This window comes from Hyaena hyaena, unplaced genomic scaffold (assembly GCF_003009895.1).
Source record: "Hyaena hyaena isolate Hyena2069 unplaced genomic scaffold, ASM300989v1 scaffold_228, whole genome shotgun sequence".
Lineage (NCBI taxonomy): Eukaryota > Metazoa > Chordata > Mammalia > Carnivora > Hyaenidae > Hyaena > Hyaena hyaena.
Genome location: NW_024080860.1, coordinates 1,886,975 through 1,903,710, shown reverse-complemented (window position 1 = coordinate 1,903,710; position 16,736 = coordinate 1,886,975). Strand labels below are relative to the sequence as shown.

Sequence of the window (16,736 nt, the reverse complement as noted above, 5' to 3'; positions counted from 1 at the left end):
ACCCTGGGACCATAGACCCAGGGCCAGAGGGAGGGCGGGGCAGGCGAAGGGGCATGGGGTTGGGGGGGAGCCTGGGGGAAGCCAGATACACTGATTCTGGCCCTCCTCCACGTGGGGAGCGGCTGTCAGGGAATCTAGCAGGATGCAGGGTTCTGCCTCAAGGCTGGAGGGAACCAGACACATGGGGCTTTCTGTCCTTCAGGCAGATCCGGGAGCAGAGACTCGGGCACGCGGTGGGCGGAGCAGGAAGCCGACTCTGTGGGACAGGCCTGGGACCCCTCTCTGGGGGTGGGCCTACCCTGCGACCCAGCACCCACCAGGCTGCCTCGCTTTGATCCCTGGTGTGCAGCGCCCCCTGCTGGCCTCTTTAGGGACAGCAGGGACTTGCTGGGGCCTCTGGGACCTGGCTCCCAGTTCACCTGAATTAGGGAGACAGTGTCGCTGCCCAGGCCCTGGCTCTGCAGTGTTTGACCCCCAGCTCCCTCAAGGGGAGGGGACCCGGCAGCTTTCCACGCCACCTTTTGCTTTCCTAGAGCTCCTACTGAAAATCAGGCCAGGACCCTTTATATTCGCTTCTTTCTCATTCTCTATTTCTTTTTTTTTTTTTCTTCTCTATTTTCTTCCCTCTCTCCTTCCCTCCTTCCATCCACAAACATTCCTTGGCCACGTTGCGTGTGCCCTAAGCCAGGCCGTGTGAGGGACAAGTGCCCTGGAAGGCGCCAGGGAAGGGGGTGAGGCAGCTCCAGGAGTGGAGTCCAGAGAGTCTGAAAGTGTCCCAGGGGTGACCTGCGTGAGCCCGGGGTCCAGACTCTCTGGAAATGGGAAGGGGAGGAGGGCAGGGGTGGGGGAATATTCCGGCCAGGGGAGCGGCTGTCCCAGGAGGGGCACGATCACCCCTGCCTGGCATCAGGCGGCTGTAAGCACGCATCTCAGGCCTGGCGGGGGGCCTGACCTCTGCCCTTGTCCCCAGGTTCTGCTGCTGGAGGCAGCGGAGCAGCCCGCAGGCCCGGGCAATGACCTGCCGGCCCCCCAGAGCACCCCACCACCCTGGAACGAGGACTTCCTCCCTGACGCCATCCCCCTCGCCCACCCAGGGCCCGGAAGGAGAAGGCCCACAGGCCCTGCCGGTGAGTGAGGCCCGCGGCCAGAGCGACCCGGGCCCGGCCCCCCAGGGCCTCCACCTCGAGGTCAGGCTGTAGGGATCCAGCATGCCCACCTGCTATGTCGAAACAGTGAGCTAACTTTTCGGAAGCGGGGTTCGCATGAAAATCAGGATTTCCAGCTTCTCTTAGAAAAAGGGAGGGTTTGGGGGCGCCTGGGTGGCTTAGTCGGTTAAGCGTCCGACTTTCGCTTAGGTCATGATCTCGCGGTTCGTGGGTTCAAGCCCCGCGTCGGGCTCTGTGCTGACTGCCAGCTCAGAGCCTGGAGCCTGTTGCAGAGTCTGTGTCTCCCTCTCTCTCTGACCCTCCCCTGCTCACGCTGTCTCTCTCTCTCCCTCTCCTAGAAATGAATAAAAAACATTAAAAAAAAAAAAAAAGAAAAAGGGAGGGTCTGGCCATTGGGGTTCGTTCAGTTCCTCCTGGAAGCCAGGTCACAGCTGCCTCCTCAGACCCCCATCCTTCCTTGTCGCCATTCAGCTCCACACATGTCACCGTGACCTACCTTGCCGTCTCTTAGCATCAACGCTTACCCCCTCTCCCCCCCCCCCAGTCCAGCCCGTGCCCTCCAGCTCTGGTTTACAGGGAGATTACTGCCTCCCACCACCTCCTGGGGCCGGGAGGGGCTCACTGAACTCTCTGGCTGAGTCTCTTCTCCCTCAAACAGTTTTTTAAACATTTATTTATTTTTGAGATACAGAACAAAAGCAGGGGAGGGGCAGAGAGAGAGGGAGACAAGACTCGGAAGCAGGCTCCAGACTCTGAGCTGTCAGCACAGAGTCCGACACGGGGCTCGAACCCTCAGACTGAGAGATCATGACCTGAGCCAGAGTCAGACACTTAATCATCTGAGCCACCCAAGTGCCCTCCTGCTGTGTTTTGAAATCAGGAGTAAATGTTTTTTCTTTCTGAAGCACTGGGGACTGTAGACTAGGGATAGTGGGCCGCGAGCATTGCTGAAGAATGCCTGTCCTGCGCCGCGTGCTGTGCCGGGGCTTTACCCCAGGGACACGTGTAGCTGATGTCTGTCAATATGGCAGACCTCAGGGGTTTAAGGCCACTGTCCCTTATGACTGGTTACTATCTGTGCTGTGCCAGTTATTAAATATTTTCATATCATCCCAGTCTGTACGGATCTCATTTCTCATCATTCCCCTAATTTGGTAATGCTTGGGATTACAGAGAAGGAAACCGAGGCTCAGGGAAATGGCCCCTGGGGTCAGCCCATTTGTCTCAATTACTGTTGGCCCAACAATAGCCCTTTGCAGGGGACACTCTCCCTCAAGCGCCTCTCTCCCAGTTGAGCCCCCAGCTTCTTAGTGCTGGGGCCCAGACTCGGCTCTGAGCTCACATGCTGTGTTTCCTGCGTGTGCCTGTCCGGTCGGGACAGGGAGCAGAGAAGGGAGGGCACAGCCGCCAGCAGTGGGAGCCTCTAGTCCTGGGGGGCTGTGGGAGGAGGGGTGATGGGTCCCCCCACTCACCTCTCTAGCTACCCTCCCCTAGGTGTCACACCAGACAGCGCCCATGCCCACCTCCTTCAGTCCTTCTTCTGGAACTGGGGAGGAGGGGGATTTCCCAGCCCTCAGAAGACCCAGGCCCCACGGCCCCTATGGGGTGGGGGGAAGTTGACAGGTGCTCTGGGTCTCCTGGGCCACTTTCTCTTCACCAGGCAAAGTGCAGTTCTGAGAAATGGCCACCAGGTGGGGCACAACACCTACAAATGGTGACACCTGGGGAGCCCAGGAATTCTTAAGCGCAGATGAGAGGGGCACTTGTATCCTTCAGGGCTTCCTGGGGTCCCCGTGGAGGCCTCATTGGGGAGCTCTTTGCCAGGATCCCAGTTCCCGACCCCGAGCAGGGAGACAGTAGGACTCTTGAGAGAGGGGCCTAACTCATCAGCAGGCTGGCTCTGGGCCTTTGAGCAAGGGACCATGCCTTCCTCAGCCTGTTTCCCCACTTGTCAAGTGGGAACAAAAGTAGCTCTTGAGATCATAGGACTTAATAGGTACAAAAATGGTCTGTAAACTAAGGATGGAGGAGGTCTCTGCTCCAGGGTCTGGGGTCTGGGCGGGTCTGACCTGATGGCCCAGGTGGTCCATGTCCTCAGGGCTTACCTCGTTCTCTCCCCAGGGCCCCCGGGGCAGACGGGACCGCCAGGGCCGGCAGGTCCCCCAGGCTCCAAAGGAGACCGGGGCCAGGCAGGAGAGAAGGGCCCAGCGGGGCCTCCTGGTAAGGACACCCTGCACCCCAGATCTGACTTTGGCCGCTGGGAGCGGGTGGGTTTTCTCTGCTATCTGAGCAGGCGAGGTTTCCCATGACCCCCGATCTTGCTGGGGTTAATGACTGCCATCTTGGGGGACTCCGGGCTCCCTTCGTCCCCCTAGCGCCCCCACTGACACCCTATCCATCCCACTTTAGGGCTTGGTCTGATCCTGGGCTGCAGGAAGGACGGGAGGCTCCGGCGCTGGGGGTACAGGCATGGGGGGGGGGCAGCTGGGGACTGGGGACTGTGCTCGGCCATTTAAACACCTCCAGAGAGCCCCCCAGTCCTCCTGGGCCCTGCAGGGAAGGCATAGGCTCCGTGTTAGCCCAGGCTGGCTGCTACCCTCAGTGCTCTGACCCCAGAGCTGAGGTCCCAGGAGGGGTCGGCCCTGCCTCGCGCCCCTCCCACCCTGCCCCTGTGCTCCCTGTGCACCAGGCCGGAAGGGAAAGCCGGTTCACTCACGTCCCGGGACAGCCTTCCGGGGACAATGGTCTGGAGGCCACCCCCGGCCTGGGTGTCACCCCGTCCGCAGTGTCAGCCACCAGGCCCAGCCCCCATGTGACTCCTCTTCTCCCACTGCAGGCCTCTTGGGGCCACCAGGGCCCCGTGGGCTTCCTGGAGAGATGGGGCGCCCTGGCCCCCCCGGCCCCCCCGGCCCAGCAGGCAGCCCGGGCTTCCCTCCGAACGGCCCCCAGGGTGTCCTCTACTCCCTGCAGCCGCCGACGGGCAAGGACGGTGAGTGCCACCAAGGGGCGGGCCCTGGGCAAGCAGACCCTCAGTTGGCGCGGCCTCGGCTTCTGGGACCAGGCTCTGCAGGGAGGGGTGGAAGGGTCTCTGGTGGGGTCTGACACGGGTCCCCCAGCCCAGCTCTTGGCCCCAGCCCGGCCTGTCCCTGCCCCAATGTTCAGCTCCTGCCCCTGGGGTCCTGACGCCCCACAGGTCCCTGTTGTCTGGACTGGCCTCAGTTTCCCCTTTCTGTGAGAGCAGCACCACCAAGGTCACCATTGCTGCATCTCCTGGAAAGTCACCTCATTGTACGTAGGCCACGCGACAAGTATTGGTTGAGCACCTACTATGTGTCCTGCACACAATTTTTGTCACTGGGGGTGCAGCGGTGAACAAAACAGTCTCAGGCCCCCAGGGGCCGGCGTCTCTGTGTTTCTGAACCCAGGAGCATCCGCCTGCCTGTGGGGAGAGGGGGGGTCAGGGAGGCCCCGAGAGTGGGCTGGGGGCACCACAGGAGGGTCTTTTGGTTAAATGCCCTGGGAAACTTGGGAGGGTTTTAAGAGTGAGTGACAGTGTGGAGTGAAATCCCAGGCACTGTGGGGGATGGGACCTCTTTGTCTCCGTTAGAGACACCCAAGCCCCTGCCTGCTGGTGCTCCTGTCCCCACTCGGGCAGCACAGCCCTTAACCTGAGCTTTATTATTATTACTATTATTTTAGATTTTTAAAGTTTATTCATTTTTGAGAGAGGGAGAGAGACATAGAATCCGAAGCAGGCTCCAGGCTCAGAGCTGTCAGCACAGAGCTCGATGTGGGGCTCGAACCCATGAACCACGAGATCATGACCCAAATCAGACGCTTAACCGACTGAGCCACCCAAGTGCCCCTAACCTGAGCGTTAAAACTTGGGGCTGAATCCCAGTGTCCCAGTCCGAGCCTCAGTTTCCCCACTTGTAGAGTGGGAGACGGGTATTATCCCCGATGGAGTTGCTCTGGTTGGAGGAAGTGACTCATCCTTGAACAGAATGGGGGTTCTGGGCTGCCCGCAGTGGGTGCAGGGGCCCAGCCAGGCGAGAGCAGAGCCTTCCGGTGCAAGTGGGGACTCAACGAAGATGGGGGGGCGGACGGTGAGAGGGCCGATGCCACCTGTGCGGTGCCTTGAGGTGTTCAGGGCTCAGCCGCCCAGCCCCGAGCCACAGGACCCACCCCCAGGGCCCAGCCTGCCCGGGTCTGGGCCATGCGCCTCGGTCACTGCCTTCCTGACCCTACCCCCCCGAGTGCCCAAAGCCCTCATCGGATGGGACCCTCCTCACCGACGACCTGGGGGTCCCTGAGTATGAATTTGGGGAAGAGCGGGGATGTCCCAACAGGCCCCACCCGCCGCGGTGAGCCAGTGGAAGGGTGGTCCAGGCTTCCGGGTGTGGAGGGAGGGCAGAGGTGGCCATGTTTCCTGGGTCTGACTATGGGGATGGTCAGGGCAAAATCACATGTGGCTTGCCCTGCAGAGACCTCTTTGTCAGGATGGGCCATGAACAGACCTCACCCCTGCCCCCAGCTGAGCGATGGGCCCTGAAGAGGCAGCTCAGAGGGCTGGGCAGGGAGGGCTTCCTGGAGGAGGCCCCACAGGAGTGAGCCAGTCAGGTGCATCAGAACGGGCCTGTGGAGCGGAGTGGGGAGGAGAGTGCTGGCCGGGGGCCCTGGGGAGGTGACTGGGGCCGGGCCAGACTCTCAAGGGTCTGGAGTGCTCAGGAAGGAGTTTGTGCCTTACATGGAGCTCCCTGCACTTTGCCTGCCCTTTGACCTGGGAGCAAGAGCATCTGCTCGCCAGGGCTGCTGTGAGGCTGGTGGGGTTGGGGATGCCTGCCCTCCTGGCCCTGGGGGAGCCCAGCTCTAGCACCCCAGCCCTGCAGGTGTCCCCCACCAGTCACAGGCCCCTCTGCTCTGCCCACAGACAGAGACGTACAGCTGGCCTCTGGGACCGTAGACACGGTGCTGGCCGGTGTCCCAGGGCCCCGGGGCCCCCCCGGCCCTCCAGGTAAGTGCACAGCGCAGCTGCACAGCCTGGCCAGGACCGGGCACCCCCTCCGGCACCCTTGGCTGGGTGGGGGGCCGTGGCTTCGGCAGGGCGCTGGAGATTGGCTCTGTCCACAACCCACCACGTGGCCTGAGGTGAGACCCCTCTGGGTGGCAGCTCCCTTGTGGGATTGGACACAGGAACCCCAAATGTTTCTGCCAGGTGTCCCCGTGAAGCAGCTCAGGGCTGCCCCCACGTGGGCCTGAGTGGGGATTGCACCGGGGTTCACGGAGGCCCAGGCCCAGGGGAAGGCAGAGGGGGAGTTCAGGGGTAGCCCCAGGAGCCTTGAGAGGCAGGAAGCCTTGGGCCTTGTGGCAGAGACCAGGGGCCCTGGGGGAGGGGACGGCCCTCTAAGAGGCTGGATCCTGCGAGTGGCTGGACCTCCTCCTTCCAGGGACCCTCACTGGCAGGGAGGGAAGGGGAGTGCAGGGCAGGGGCCCACCCTGCTTGTCCAGCTGTGTGGGTGCCTCATTCCCCATCAGCCACTTAACCTCTCCTGTACTCACCGAGCACTCCCTACGCCTGGAGCAGACATATAAATGGACTATGGCCATGGGTGGTGGCTGGTTCCCTATCAGAGACTGGCCCAGAGGAGGGGTGGGGGTGGGTAGTACCAGAAGGCTTCCTGGAGGAGGTGATGCTCAGCCTGAAACAGTAGGAAAGAATTTGCCAGGCTGTAGAATTGATGGAGAAGCTCCAGGAGGAAGGAACAGCATCTGCAAAGGCACAGAAGCAGAGGAGATTTGCGGGAGAGGATTTGGGCGAGAAGCGGGGAGAGGGCTGGGCTGAGGTCCTCAGGACCCCTGAGAGGGACCCAACTGGAAGTTGGCTCTGGGTGGCCACATGGAGAGTGGCTGGTCAGGATGCTGTTGTTGTAACTCAGGCAAGAAGGATGGCCTCGGAGGGGTAGGGTCCGAGGCCCGGAGGAGGGGCAGACCTGGGAGAGATTTGCCAGGAGACTGGCTGGCTGGAGAAGGGGTGCGGGGAGCCGGCTGCAATATCAGGGCTGCGGGAGAGGGCGGTGGAGGTGAGCTCTCCCTCTAAAGGTGGGCCGGGGACTGGCCCCCGTGAGCATGTGTGACTCTGCCCACAGGTCCTCCTGGACCACACGGTCCCCCAGGACCCCCAGGTGTGCCTGGAACCCAGGTAAGGACTTCCCCCATTTCTGGCAGGGGCCGAGGGCGGGGGTGGCCTCCCCAGGAAAGAAGAGCCAGGCTTCTTACCAGCAGGAGTTGCTCAGAAAGGGACCAGCCCACATGGCCTCTCTGCAGCGGGGACCCAGGCAGGCCCCAGGGGAGGTGTGTGTGACCCTGGCCTCCTCAGCCACCGCAGCCCTTTTCTGTCCTCTCCCTCGTGCCGGCGAGATGCTGGCGTCCTTCTTGTCTCAGAGATGAGCGGACAGAGACCTTTAGAGCCCAGGTGCCTCCTGAGGACATACGGAATCACAGAATGTCCACCCCAGCCTGTCGCCCTCCCCCCCCCCCGAGAGTCCCCTGTGTGTGCGAGGGCGCCCCGAAGCCTGGTGAGGTGGCCCCAAACCCCAGCTTGCTCCACCTCTCCGGCTGTGTGACTTCCGGCTGCCTTGGCTGCTAAGACAGGGGTACAGGGCTTCGCTTGTGGGTTGTTAGAGGGAGCAAAGGAGAGACAGAGTGCTGGGGTGCGGTGTGTTTTGTGCTGCAGAAGCCAGGGCACTGGGAACCAATCACACCAGGGAGGGGCCGCCCGGAGGCCGGAAGGGGTGGAGCTTCTGCGGCCCCGCCCCCATCCTAGGCCCCTGGGACTAGGGCCCCGAGGTCTGGAGCTCAGGCTCCGCTTAGGGGGTGGCTAGAGGTGGCCCCTATACTGCCGGGCGGGAATCTGGGCCTTGGCCCCGTGTCTGCTGGGACCTTGGGAGTCCACGTGCCCCTTCACCCCTTTAGATCCTTGAACATTCCCCAAACACCTGGGACTCCAGCACCCCAAACTGAGCATACGGCCACTGAGGGGGGCCAAAGGGCAGCCCCGTAGAGCCTAGATTCGAGACGTCAAAGAACTAGTGTTCTGCTCCTTGTTGTCCCCACTGTGTGTTTTTACACCTGGAGACAGCATGGGGGAGGGGCAGGCGGGCACTCCATCTGCGGGAAGTGGAGGTCGGGGCGACCCTCAGAGAGGAGGGTTAGGAGTGGGCCAAAGAGGGTGACAGTAACAGGGCAGGAGCGTGGTGAGGGACAGAGAGGCCCCTCCCCGGGCTGCCTGTGCCACCTGCGTTCGGGATTCGCCATCGTTCCGTCCCAGTGGTGGTGGGAAGTGGAGGCACAGAGAGGTTTAGTCGCTTGCCCAGAGTCACACAGCAGGGGAGCGGCAGGAATGGGGCCACCCTCAGGCTTTCCCCAGCTGCCTTCAGCCGTTGCTGAGAATGTGCTGGGTGCTTTGGGATAGCCTTCATCCTGCGAGGGGGTCTATCTTCAGGGTCTTCGGGCCCTTGGGGTAGTTCCACTCGGGGGGCTGTGCAGACCGTATCCTTGTGGGGCCCCAGGCCCCCAAGATTCCAAGGAGATTCAGAGGAGCCAGTCGAAGCAGTTCCTCCGCCCCCCCCCAAGAGGGAGCGACTGGGATGCCCAAAGGCACCGGGGCACCAGGCAGTGCCCAGTCTGTCCCCGGTTCCCCAGCAGCCCACTGGACAGGCCCTGAAGAGCCCCTTCCATGATCCCCTGCCAGGGCCCACCCAGCCCCCCACACTGCAGGGATGGAGAGAGGTTCCGAGGTTAGCCCAGATGTGGACCATGTCAGAATAGCCCCCAGCCTGCTCTGCTCACCGTGGAAGGGCCAGTGCTTCGCCGTGGACGGTGGGACCAGTTTGGTGACCCAGCCACTGTTTGTCTCCATCCCTGCCACAGAGTGGAGGCCTCTGAGGCTGGGGTGAGGGAAAGTCTTCTAGACATGGGTCAGACGAGTGGGAAGGGACCGTGGCAAAGGACCAGGTGGCCCCGACTTCCCTCCTCTGAGTGGTACAGAGAGACCTGGGTTTGAAGTCCTGCTCTGCCAGTTTCCATCTGGGTGACCCTGAGCAAGTCACTGCCCACCCCACCCCCCGTCCCAGCTCTTGGTTTCCCCTCGTGGGCGGGCTCATTGTGAGATGTAAAGGGGATAATCGAGGAAAAATTCCAGGCTCTCAGGAGACCCTTAATAAATGTTCTTCGTTAACCAGATATCTCTTGGGGACTCCATTGCATCAGACACTGTGCTGGGCGCAAGAGCAAGGACATCAGGAGCCCCGCAGAGGCAGATGGTACAACAGGGGAGGCAGTGTCAGGAAACAGTGTCAGGAAAGGAGGAAATGAGGCGATGTGACAGGGTGAGGGGGCCCAGGCAAGCGAGGCATGACAGATGTGCAAAGATGACGCTTCAGCTGAGACCTAAGGAACCAGAGCTAACAGCTATGCAAAGATGCCAAGAAAGGGCCCTCTCCATAGCCAGAAGAGCAGGTGCAAAGGCCCTGGGGCAGGGAAAAGCCCAGTGCTGACTGAGGAGAGTGGGGGTGAGATGAGGCAAGGCAGAGAGTGTGGGTTTCTGTCATAGAAGAAGGGGGGCTCTGAGTCTCAGGGAGGGGGATCCCATGATCTGATTTACATCTTTAAGAGGCCCCTTCCCTCCTGGCTGTGGTGCGGGAATGGAGGGCAGGGACGCAGTGGAGCAGTGCATCCAGGGAGGAGACCTCGGGAGCGCTTGGGGGTGACGAGAAGGTGACTTGCATTAAGTGATGGTACCCGAGCAGCAAAGGGAACAGACGTGTTCAGAAAGTGGACGTGACAGGTCTGGCTGATGGAACAGACTTGGCAGGAGAAGTAAAGGAAAGTTACCTCCCAGGCATGTGGGGGAGCAGCTGCGAGGACGGGGAGCCACCTTCCGAGGAGGTGTCTACAGGGTGGGGGGGGGTTGGGGAAGTCAGGGTTCCACCTGTGGGAGGCACATGGGTACCAGGGAGCCCTCGGGCTGGACATCAGTACGGACGGGAGTCCCCCAGTGGGACCCTCGCGGTTGGCGTTGCTGGCACTCATCCCTGGGGGCCCGTCTCTCTGTGAGCAGGGCGCTGCGGGCCTCGCCATCCGTGCCGGCTCCGGGTTGGTACATGCGTGGCCTGTTTCTCAGCGGAGAAGAGCAAGCCGAGGCTTGTGGAGGAGCCAGGGAAGGGTGTCCCCCAGGTGGGGCATTCCCGTCCCCTCCACGCCATCTTCCTCCCGTCCCGTGTTTCAGACCCCGAGCCCACGCAGGGGAGGGTAAGGTGAGGACGGAGGTACTGGGGTGGCAGGCAAGGCCTGATCTCCTTTGTCTGACTTTCTGCAGGGCCTGGCGGGAGAGCGGGGCATGATGGGACCGGCTGTAAGTGAGGGGCTGTGCCGATGGGTCATTCCCAGGGTGGTGGGCTCGGGGCGGCCCCGGGGATACCAGGTGGGCGGAGGTCTGTCCCAGAGGCCTCGCCTGACTCAGCCCCACAGCACCCCCAAACATGGCCTGACTGTACCCCGCCCAGAGAAGGGGCACCTGCGTGTGGTCCCCACTGCCCGAGTTGGGAAGGGGTGCCCTTAGAAGATGGGGAGCCCCTCACTGGGATGAGGGTCCTCAGATCTCTTCCGAGGAGCCCAGGCCCCTGAGTTAGCATGCTGTGTGACCTGCAGAGTCCCCTCCCTCCTCTGAACCTTCCAAGAATAGAGGCTCAGACAGCCGGCCTCTAATTTGCCTTCTTAGAAACAAGAATTTATGTCTCAACGTCCTCCTCCGTCCCCAAGTCTAAAGTTAGGGGAAGGCAGCCAGGGAGGAGGGATGGCTCTTTGCTGAGCACCTACTATGTGCTGGCCGCAAGGGAGGCAGTCTTCAGAAATAGTGAGTTTAACCTTCATTTGCAACCCAGCGGGCGGGACTTTATTCGCCCCATTTTTGAGAACTGGCAGCTAAGACTCAGAGAGGCTAAGTAACTTGCCCAAAGTCACACAGTGAGGCAATGGTGGAGCCGAGATTGAAACCCGGGAGTGTTAGCCTCTGAAGCCATGCCTCCTCCTGATTTCTGTCTGCTAAACAAGCCCCGTCATGAGCTTGTGGCCCCAGGTGCCAGTCAAAGCTCGTTACCGGTGTTGATTTCTTGAATCCTCCTCATACTCCTGGGAGGTAGGCAGTATTATTACCTCATTTTAGAGATGAGAATACTGAGGCACAGAGAAGTATGGTAAACTGCTCAAGGTCACATAGGATAGCACATAGGTGTCCTTGTGCAGCTGGTATTACTGACCTGGGTTCAGAGGTGGAAGCAGAGAGAGGCTTGATCCCTGGAAGAGCTGAGATGCAGGCTCGTGGGATTTCAAACCTGGCCCCTCGGTGCCCCTAAAGTCAACCCGTGCCGGGCTGTGCAGCGTCACCTGGGGCCTTGGCGCCGCTGCTCTGCTCCCCCCCAGGGCAGGAGCTCCCATGGGTGCGGCCATCAAGCTCCAGGCCCCGGCACCCTGTCCCCAGGCTCTGCGGGCCCAAGCTGCCCCACGGTCTGCCCTGGAAGCTGCGGAGGGTAGTGAGGCGCCCCTGCGCCCCATGCCGGTTGCAGACAGCTTGACTTTCTTCCCAGGGCGAGCCTGGCGGGAAGGGGCAAGAAGAGGAGAAGGCTGCCGCAGAGGTAACGGTCCCCCTCGGCTGTGCCGCGGCGGGCGGTCCGGTGCCCGGCACATCTGCTCTGACACCTGTCAGCCCGCAGGGCGCTGGGCCATGGGGTGAGCAGGGTCCCAGCCCCGCGGAGGAGACAGATGAGGGAAGTGACGATTGCGGCATAGTGTGCTCATTCTGCACTGGGGGTCGCACGGATGGGGCTCCTGGCTCCTGGCCGGAAGACAGGGAGGACCCTGAAGAAGAGAGCCCCTTACGTAAGGAGGCTGCAGGCTGTGGAGTCCCCCATGCACAGACACGTAGACGGCAGCAGGCAGGGGCCAGGGCAAGATGGGGCAGGGTGGGGACAGAGATGGAGCGCGGCATGGCCGTGAGGACCCACTACCTTCTGGGAGCAGGGGGGTGCCGGAGACCGGCGCGATGGATAAAGGGGGTGAGGGCAGTGGGGCCGGCAGGGAGACCTCATCAGTGGAGAGTCAGAAGGCCCTGTGCGTGTCAGAGCTCAGCAGGGGGGCCTTTGGGAGGGCCATGCAGGACTGGGAGGCAGGGAGAGGCTTCAGGTAGAGCAGCTGTGGGCGGCGGGAGGGCCGTGGGAGGAAGATGTGGGTACCAAGGCCCATGGGGGACAGAGGTGATACTCACGCCTCCACCCCTTTGCATTCCGTAAGCCTGCACCCCGTGGCCCAGGGACATGGGGCTCAGAGGGGGCCCTGGACCCTCTGCTCCTCACTGGGGTGCCCCAATCCCAGACCCTGCCTGCCTTGTGGCTTCTCGGGGCCTGTGGTCCCCTGGACGGAAGGCCTCTCTCCTGTAGGTTACTTTTTGGTTTTCCTTTTGTTTTGTTCGAAACTTGGCTGCTCTGAATGTTGTGACAGAGCTGTCACATTACGCCACCAAAAGCGCCCGTTCTGGGGGCTGACAGCAGGGCGGGGCCTGATCGCCTCACCATCACTTTCTGTTTCAAAGCGGCCTTGACACCTGTCTTCTCCATCAGCCAGCTCATCTGCATGTCTTGGCACACAGGCCCTCTGCCCATGCGTGACACTCCAGAAGGCTTCTCTTTTTCTCACTGGGGTGCACCCCCCAGAGAGCTCTCGGATGGACAGTGCCAGCAAAGGGACCAGGAAAACACCGCCACCTGTGCGAGGGGCTATGCCCTCGGCAGGGTATTTCCTGGGAGGAAGGGCACGCAGGGCAAGCAGCCAGGTAGCCCTGGGAGGAGGAAGAAGCGAGGCTCCAGGGGGCCATGTGCCTCAGATTCCTTGCCTGCAAACACGACTTCACACCCCAGGCATGGCACGTGGCTGTTGTGCTGAGGGAGGTGACATGGCGAGGTAGGAGGCGGGAGCGGGGAAGGCCGGATAGATGTGTGCACGGAAGCCTCGGGGGCCCCGGCCGTGCCCCTGTGGTCAGCCCTGACCTGGCTGCTTCCTCCCCACCAGGGTGAGGGGGTGCAGCAGCTGCGGGAGGCTCTGAAGATCCTGGCGGAGAGGGTTCTCATCCTGGAGCACATGATTGGGATCCACGGTGAGTTGTGACCAGGGCCTGGGGGAGAAGGGGCAGCCGGACCCACAGCTGGCCCCAGAGCTGGGCGTCCCCTCTGTTCCCGCCTCCCCGCTCCCCGCCACCCTCATGGCAGCCGCCACCGTCTCTGGTCTCCAATGACGCCTCCACTTGGCTGCCAGATGGTCTTCCCAGTCAGGCCCTGCGCCTTCTTTTGCTCAAGTACCCTCCGTGGCTCCCTGTTGCCCATGCTCGATGTCCAGGCACGTCAAGGCCCAAGCCCCTCCCCAGCCTGGCCTGGTGCCCGGTGACATGGAGCCACCACCTGGTCATCCCAGGACCCCCCCCCTCCCCAAACCTCTGTTTTCGCTCAGGCCAGTCCCTCTGCCTGCTGGCCACCATCTCCCACACAGGATGTGCTTTAGCCTCTCTTCCTCTGTGAAGGCGCCCTCCCCTCGCCTCAGAGTTCTCTGCAGAGCCTGCTACTCCCTAATGGCCTGGGGTTTCCTGGCATGCTGGGAGGCCCTGGCGAAGGGGGGTGGTGGTGACTGGCAGCCCAGCCCTCTCAGCATTTGTGACCGAGTGCATGGGCACCTGAATGAGTGGGGGCACGTGGGGGTGGACACGCATCCTCGCTGGGCACATGGCTCCCCCGGCACCAGGCGCAGAGTACCTTGCTGTGCTCCCAACGGGGTCACACGTACCTGCCGTCCTTCCAGATCCCCTGGCCTCCCCCGAGGGGGGCTCCGGCCACGACGCTGCGCTGCGAGCCAACCTCAAGATGAAGCGTGGGGGCTCCCCACCACCCGACGGCGCCCTCGCCGCCCTGCTCGGCCCCGACCCCGGGCAGAGGAGCGCTGGCCGGGCCAGCGGTGGCAAGTAGGAGGCCAGCTCTCCAGGACAAGCCCCAGCCCTGCCAGCTCCCAGGCCCGTGTGGCGCCCAAATCGTGAGGACGCCGCTTAGTGAGACTGGGATCCAGGCACTGACGGTCCTGAGGGACGCCGGCTCCTGGGGCCTCGGGGCCTTGGGGACAGATGGCAACTCCGGAGGCAGGATCCAGAGGGCCTGGCACCCTTCGTGGGGCCCTGTCCTGGTCCCTGCCCTCCCCCACCCTCAGTTTCTGCAGGAGACGGGCTCTGGGTGGGCTGGGCGGGGCACGAGAATAATCATAATACTCCTCATTTACTGAGTCTGGGCCTGTCCAAGGGGCTTTCCTTACATTGTCTCATTTAACCCTTAGGAGGTAGGCTTGTTACCCCACTTTCCACGGGAGGACAGAGGCTCGGCCAGTGTAAATAACGTGCCAAGGCCACGGGACCAGTGACGGCTGGGGCAGGATTTGAACCCAGGCCTCTCGGTTCTTTCACTCTGGACCCTGCCAGCTTCCTGTCTTCACAGAGAAACTCAGGGCAGGCGCGGGGCTATGGGGAGGCCGGACCGGGCAGCAGGGAAGGAAGTCAGGGTCCTGAGCCTCTTTCCTCCACCTCCCCGTCCCCGGGCTTGGGGTCTGCTCCGGGGTCTGGCGGCAGCCTAGCCGGCAGCTGCTCTCAGAGGCCAGGGGGACCCTGAATAAGCCCATGACGGTCGCAGGGACTTGGAGACAGTGAGAGAGGAGCACTGGGGGTGCAGGGGCCTTCAGACCAAACTGGCAATCGCCCACCACTGCCTCCCAGTCTCTCTGGACCCGCCCAGCCCCGCCCAGCAGGGCCCTCCTGCCCCTGTGAACCCAGAGGAGGGAGTATTCCTGGGGAAGTCCATCTGAAGAGACCATCACTTGCAGCCTGCTCTCTCCGGGAAGCTGTAGGGCTGGCCATTGACAATCTAGAGAAAGGAGAGACACTGTCCCCCAGGGCTGCGGGCCCGGGACCGCAGAGCAATCAGACCACAGCCCTTAAGGCCTCTCGGGTCCTGGGTCCCCTGTGACCTGGGCCAGCCCTGGTGCTCCTCTCTTGCTGGGCCAGGAACCAAATATCGCGGTGCCACCCCAGGGCCTGTGTCCCCTTGGGACATGAGTCATCTGTTCCCAGCGTCCTTGGTGCTCCCTGGAGGTTGTGGCCTGGTCCCACCAGGCCCTGGTAACCTCCTCCAGCCCTCAAGGCCCCCGATGGCCCCACACGAGGCAAAACTGGCCTGGGGGCCAAGGAGTGGCAGTCAGAGGCAGCGGGAAGTCTGTAACACTCTGACAATAAAGGTGCTTTCCCCACTGGGGGTCTGGTGTCATGTGGTGGCAGCCTGGTGGCAGTCCGTCCCCGGCAGATTCACATCTAGTGACATTGTGGCTGGATGTGAGGACAGGCGAATCCTGGCCAGTGCCACGCACCTAGCGTGAGACGTGGCTGCGGGGCCACAGCAGTGGAGTGGAGGGTCGTCCGGGGCCTGTGGGAGTGCGCCAAACGGGAAGGAGACCGGGCAGGCAGGTGCACGCACCAGCAAAGGCCGGAAGCCAGCAGGGAGGTAGGGGTTCTGAGGGCCAGGGGCTGGCTCTTCCGGGGCCATCACATTCTAGTCGGAGCCCCTAGCGGCCTTCCCAGTCTTTGTAAAGGATATTTATCAAAGTCAGAGACTTAACATACAATTTTTAAATAATTCGATACATGGGCTGCCTCTTTGTACCCTGGCCCTGGGAGTGGAGGGGAGTGCAGAAGGGAGCCAGCTTCCGGCTGGGGGTTCCTACCAGCAGGGTGGACAGGCCAAGGCTGCAGTGTGTCTGCTTGCCCCCCACGATCCCGGCCCCTCTTGTAGACCTCCCCGAGTCCAGGACCCCATTCCAGTACCAAGAGCAGGATGTGATCGGTGGGTGCCCGTGCCATACAGCTGTCAAATACTTTTAACGTGGCTCTTGGCACAAGCAATAGAGGGCGATGGCACAGCTGGGGTGAGAGCGTGCACTTTGCCTCTGACACATGGTCTCCGGCAGAAATTCACGGCTGACCTGCTGCCTTCGGAGAGGGGAGCTCGCACTGGTGGGCTGGATGGCCTTGGTCAGAAATCCGAGGGGCGCCTGGGTGGCTCAGTCAGTTGAGGATCCGACCTCAGCTCAGGTCGTGTTCTCACAGTTTGTGAGTTCAAGCCCCGCATCGGGCTCGCTGCTGTCGGCACAGAGCCCGCTTTGGATACTCTGCCCCTCTCTCTCTGACCTCTGCTTGTGCTCTCTCAAAAATAAATAAATATTACAAAGAAAAAACCCAAACAAACCTCAGAAGTGGGTCAGAAACCTTAGTCCAGCCAGGCTGGGGTTCCTCTGGGGCATTCCAATAGGACCCCACATTTCCTGCTCCACCCCCTGGGGTTTAGAACTCAAGAGAACACAGTACAGCTAGTTTCCTGAGGGAAGGAGGGAATCAGAGTGTGGCTGGACGTTAATCAGACACTCACTTAACCTCCACAC

The 16,736-nt window shown here is 61.9% G+C and overlaps 1 protein-coding gene across 2 annotated transcripts in view; it reads left to right on the top strand.

The window, feature by feature from the left end:
* The window catches only part of COL26A1 (collagen type XXVI alpha 1 chain), a 154,513-nt gene extending 138,957 nt beyond the window's left edge, over window positions 1-15,556 (top strand). For both annotated transcript variants that reach the window (XM_039243456.1, XM_039243455.1), the window contains exons 5-13: window positions 971-1,127; window positions 3,288-3,386; window positions 4,003-4,155; window positions 6,097-6,180; window positions 7,313-7,365; window positions 10,543-10,578; window positions 11,810-11,857; window positions 13,287-13,371; window positions 14,067-15,556. In XM_039243456.1, coding sequence (XP_039099387.1) covers window positions 971-1,127; window positions 3,288-3,386; window positions 4,003-4,155; window positions 6,097-6,180; window positions 7,313-7,365; window positions 10,543-10,578; window positions 11,810-11,857; window positions 13,287-13,371; window positions 14,067-14,230 — 879 coding nt within the window. In that variant the 3' untranslated portion in view covers window positions 14,231-15,556. The remainder of the gene's footprint in view (window positions 1-970; window positions 1,128-3,287; window positions 3,387-4,002; window positions 4,156-6,096; window positions 6,181-7,312; window positions 7,366-10,542; window positions 10,579-11,809; window positions 11,858-13,286; window positions 13,372-14,066) is intronic.
* Window positions 15,557-16,736: the final 1,180 nt, after the last annotated feature.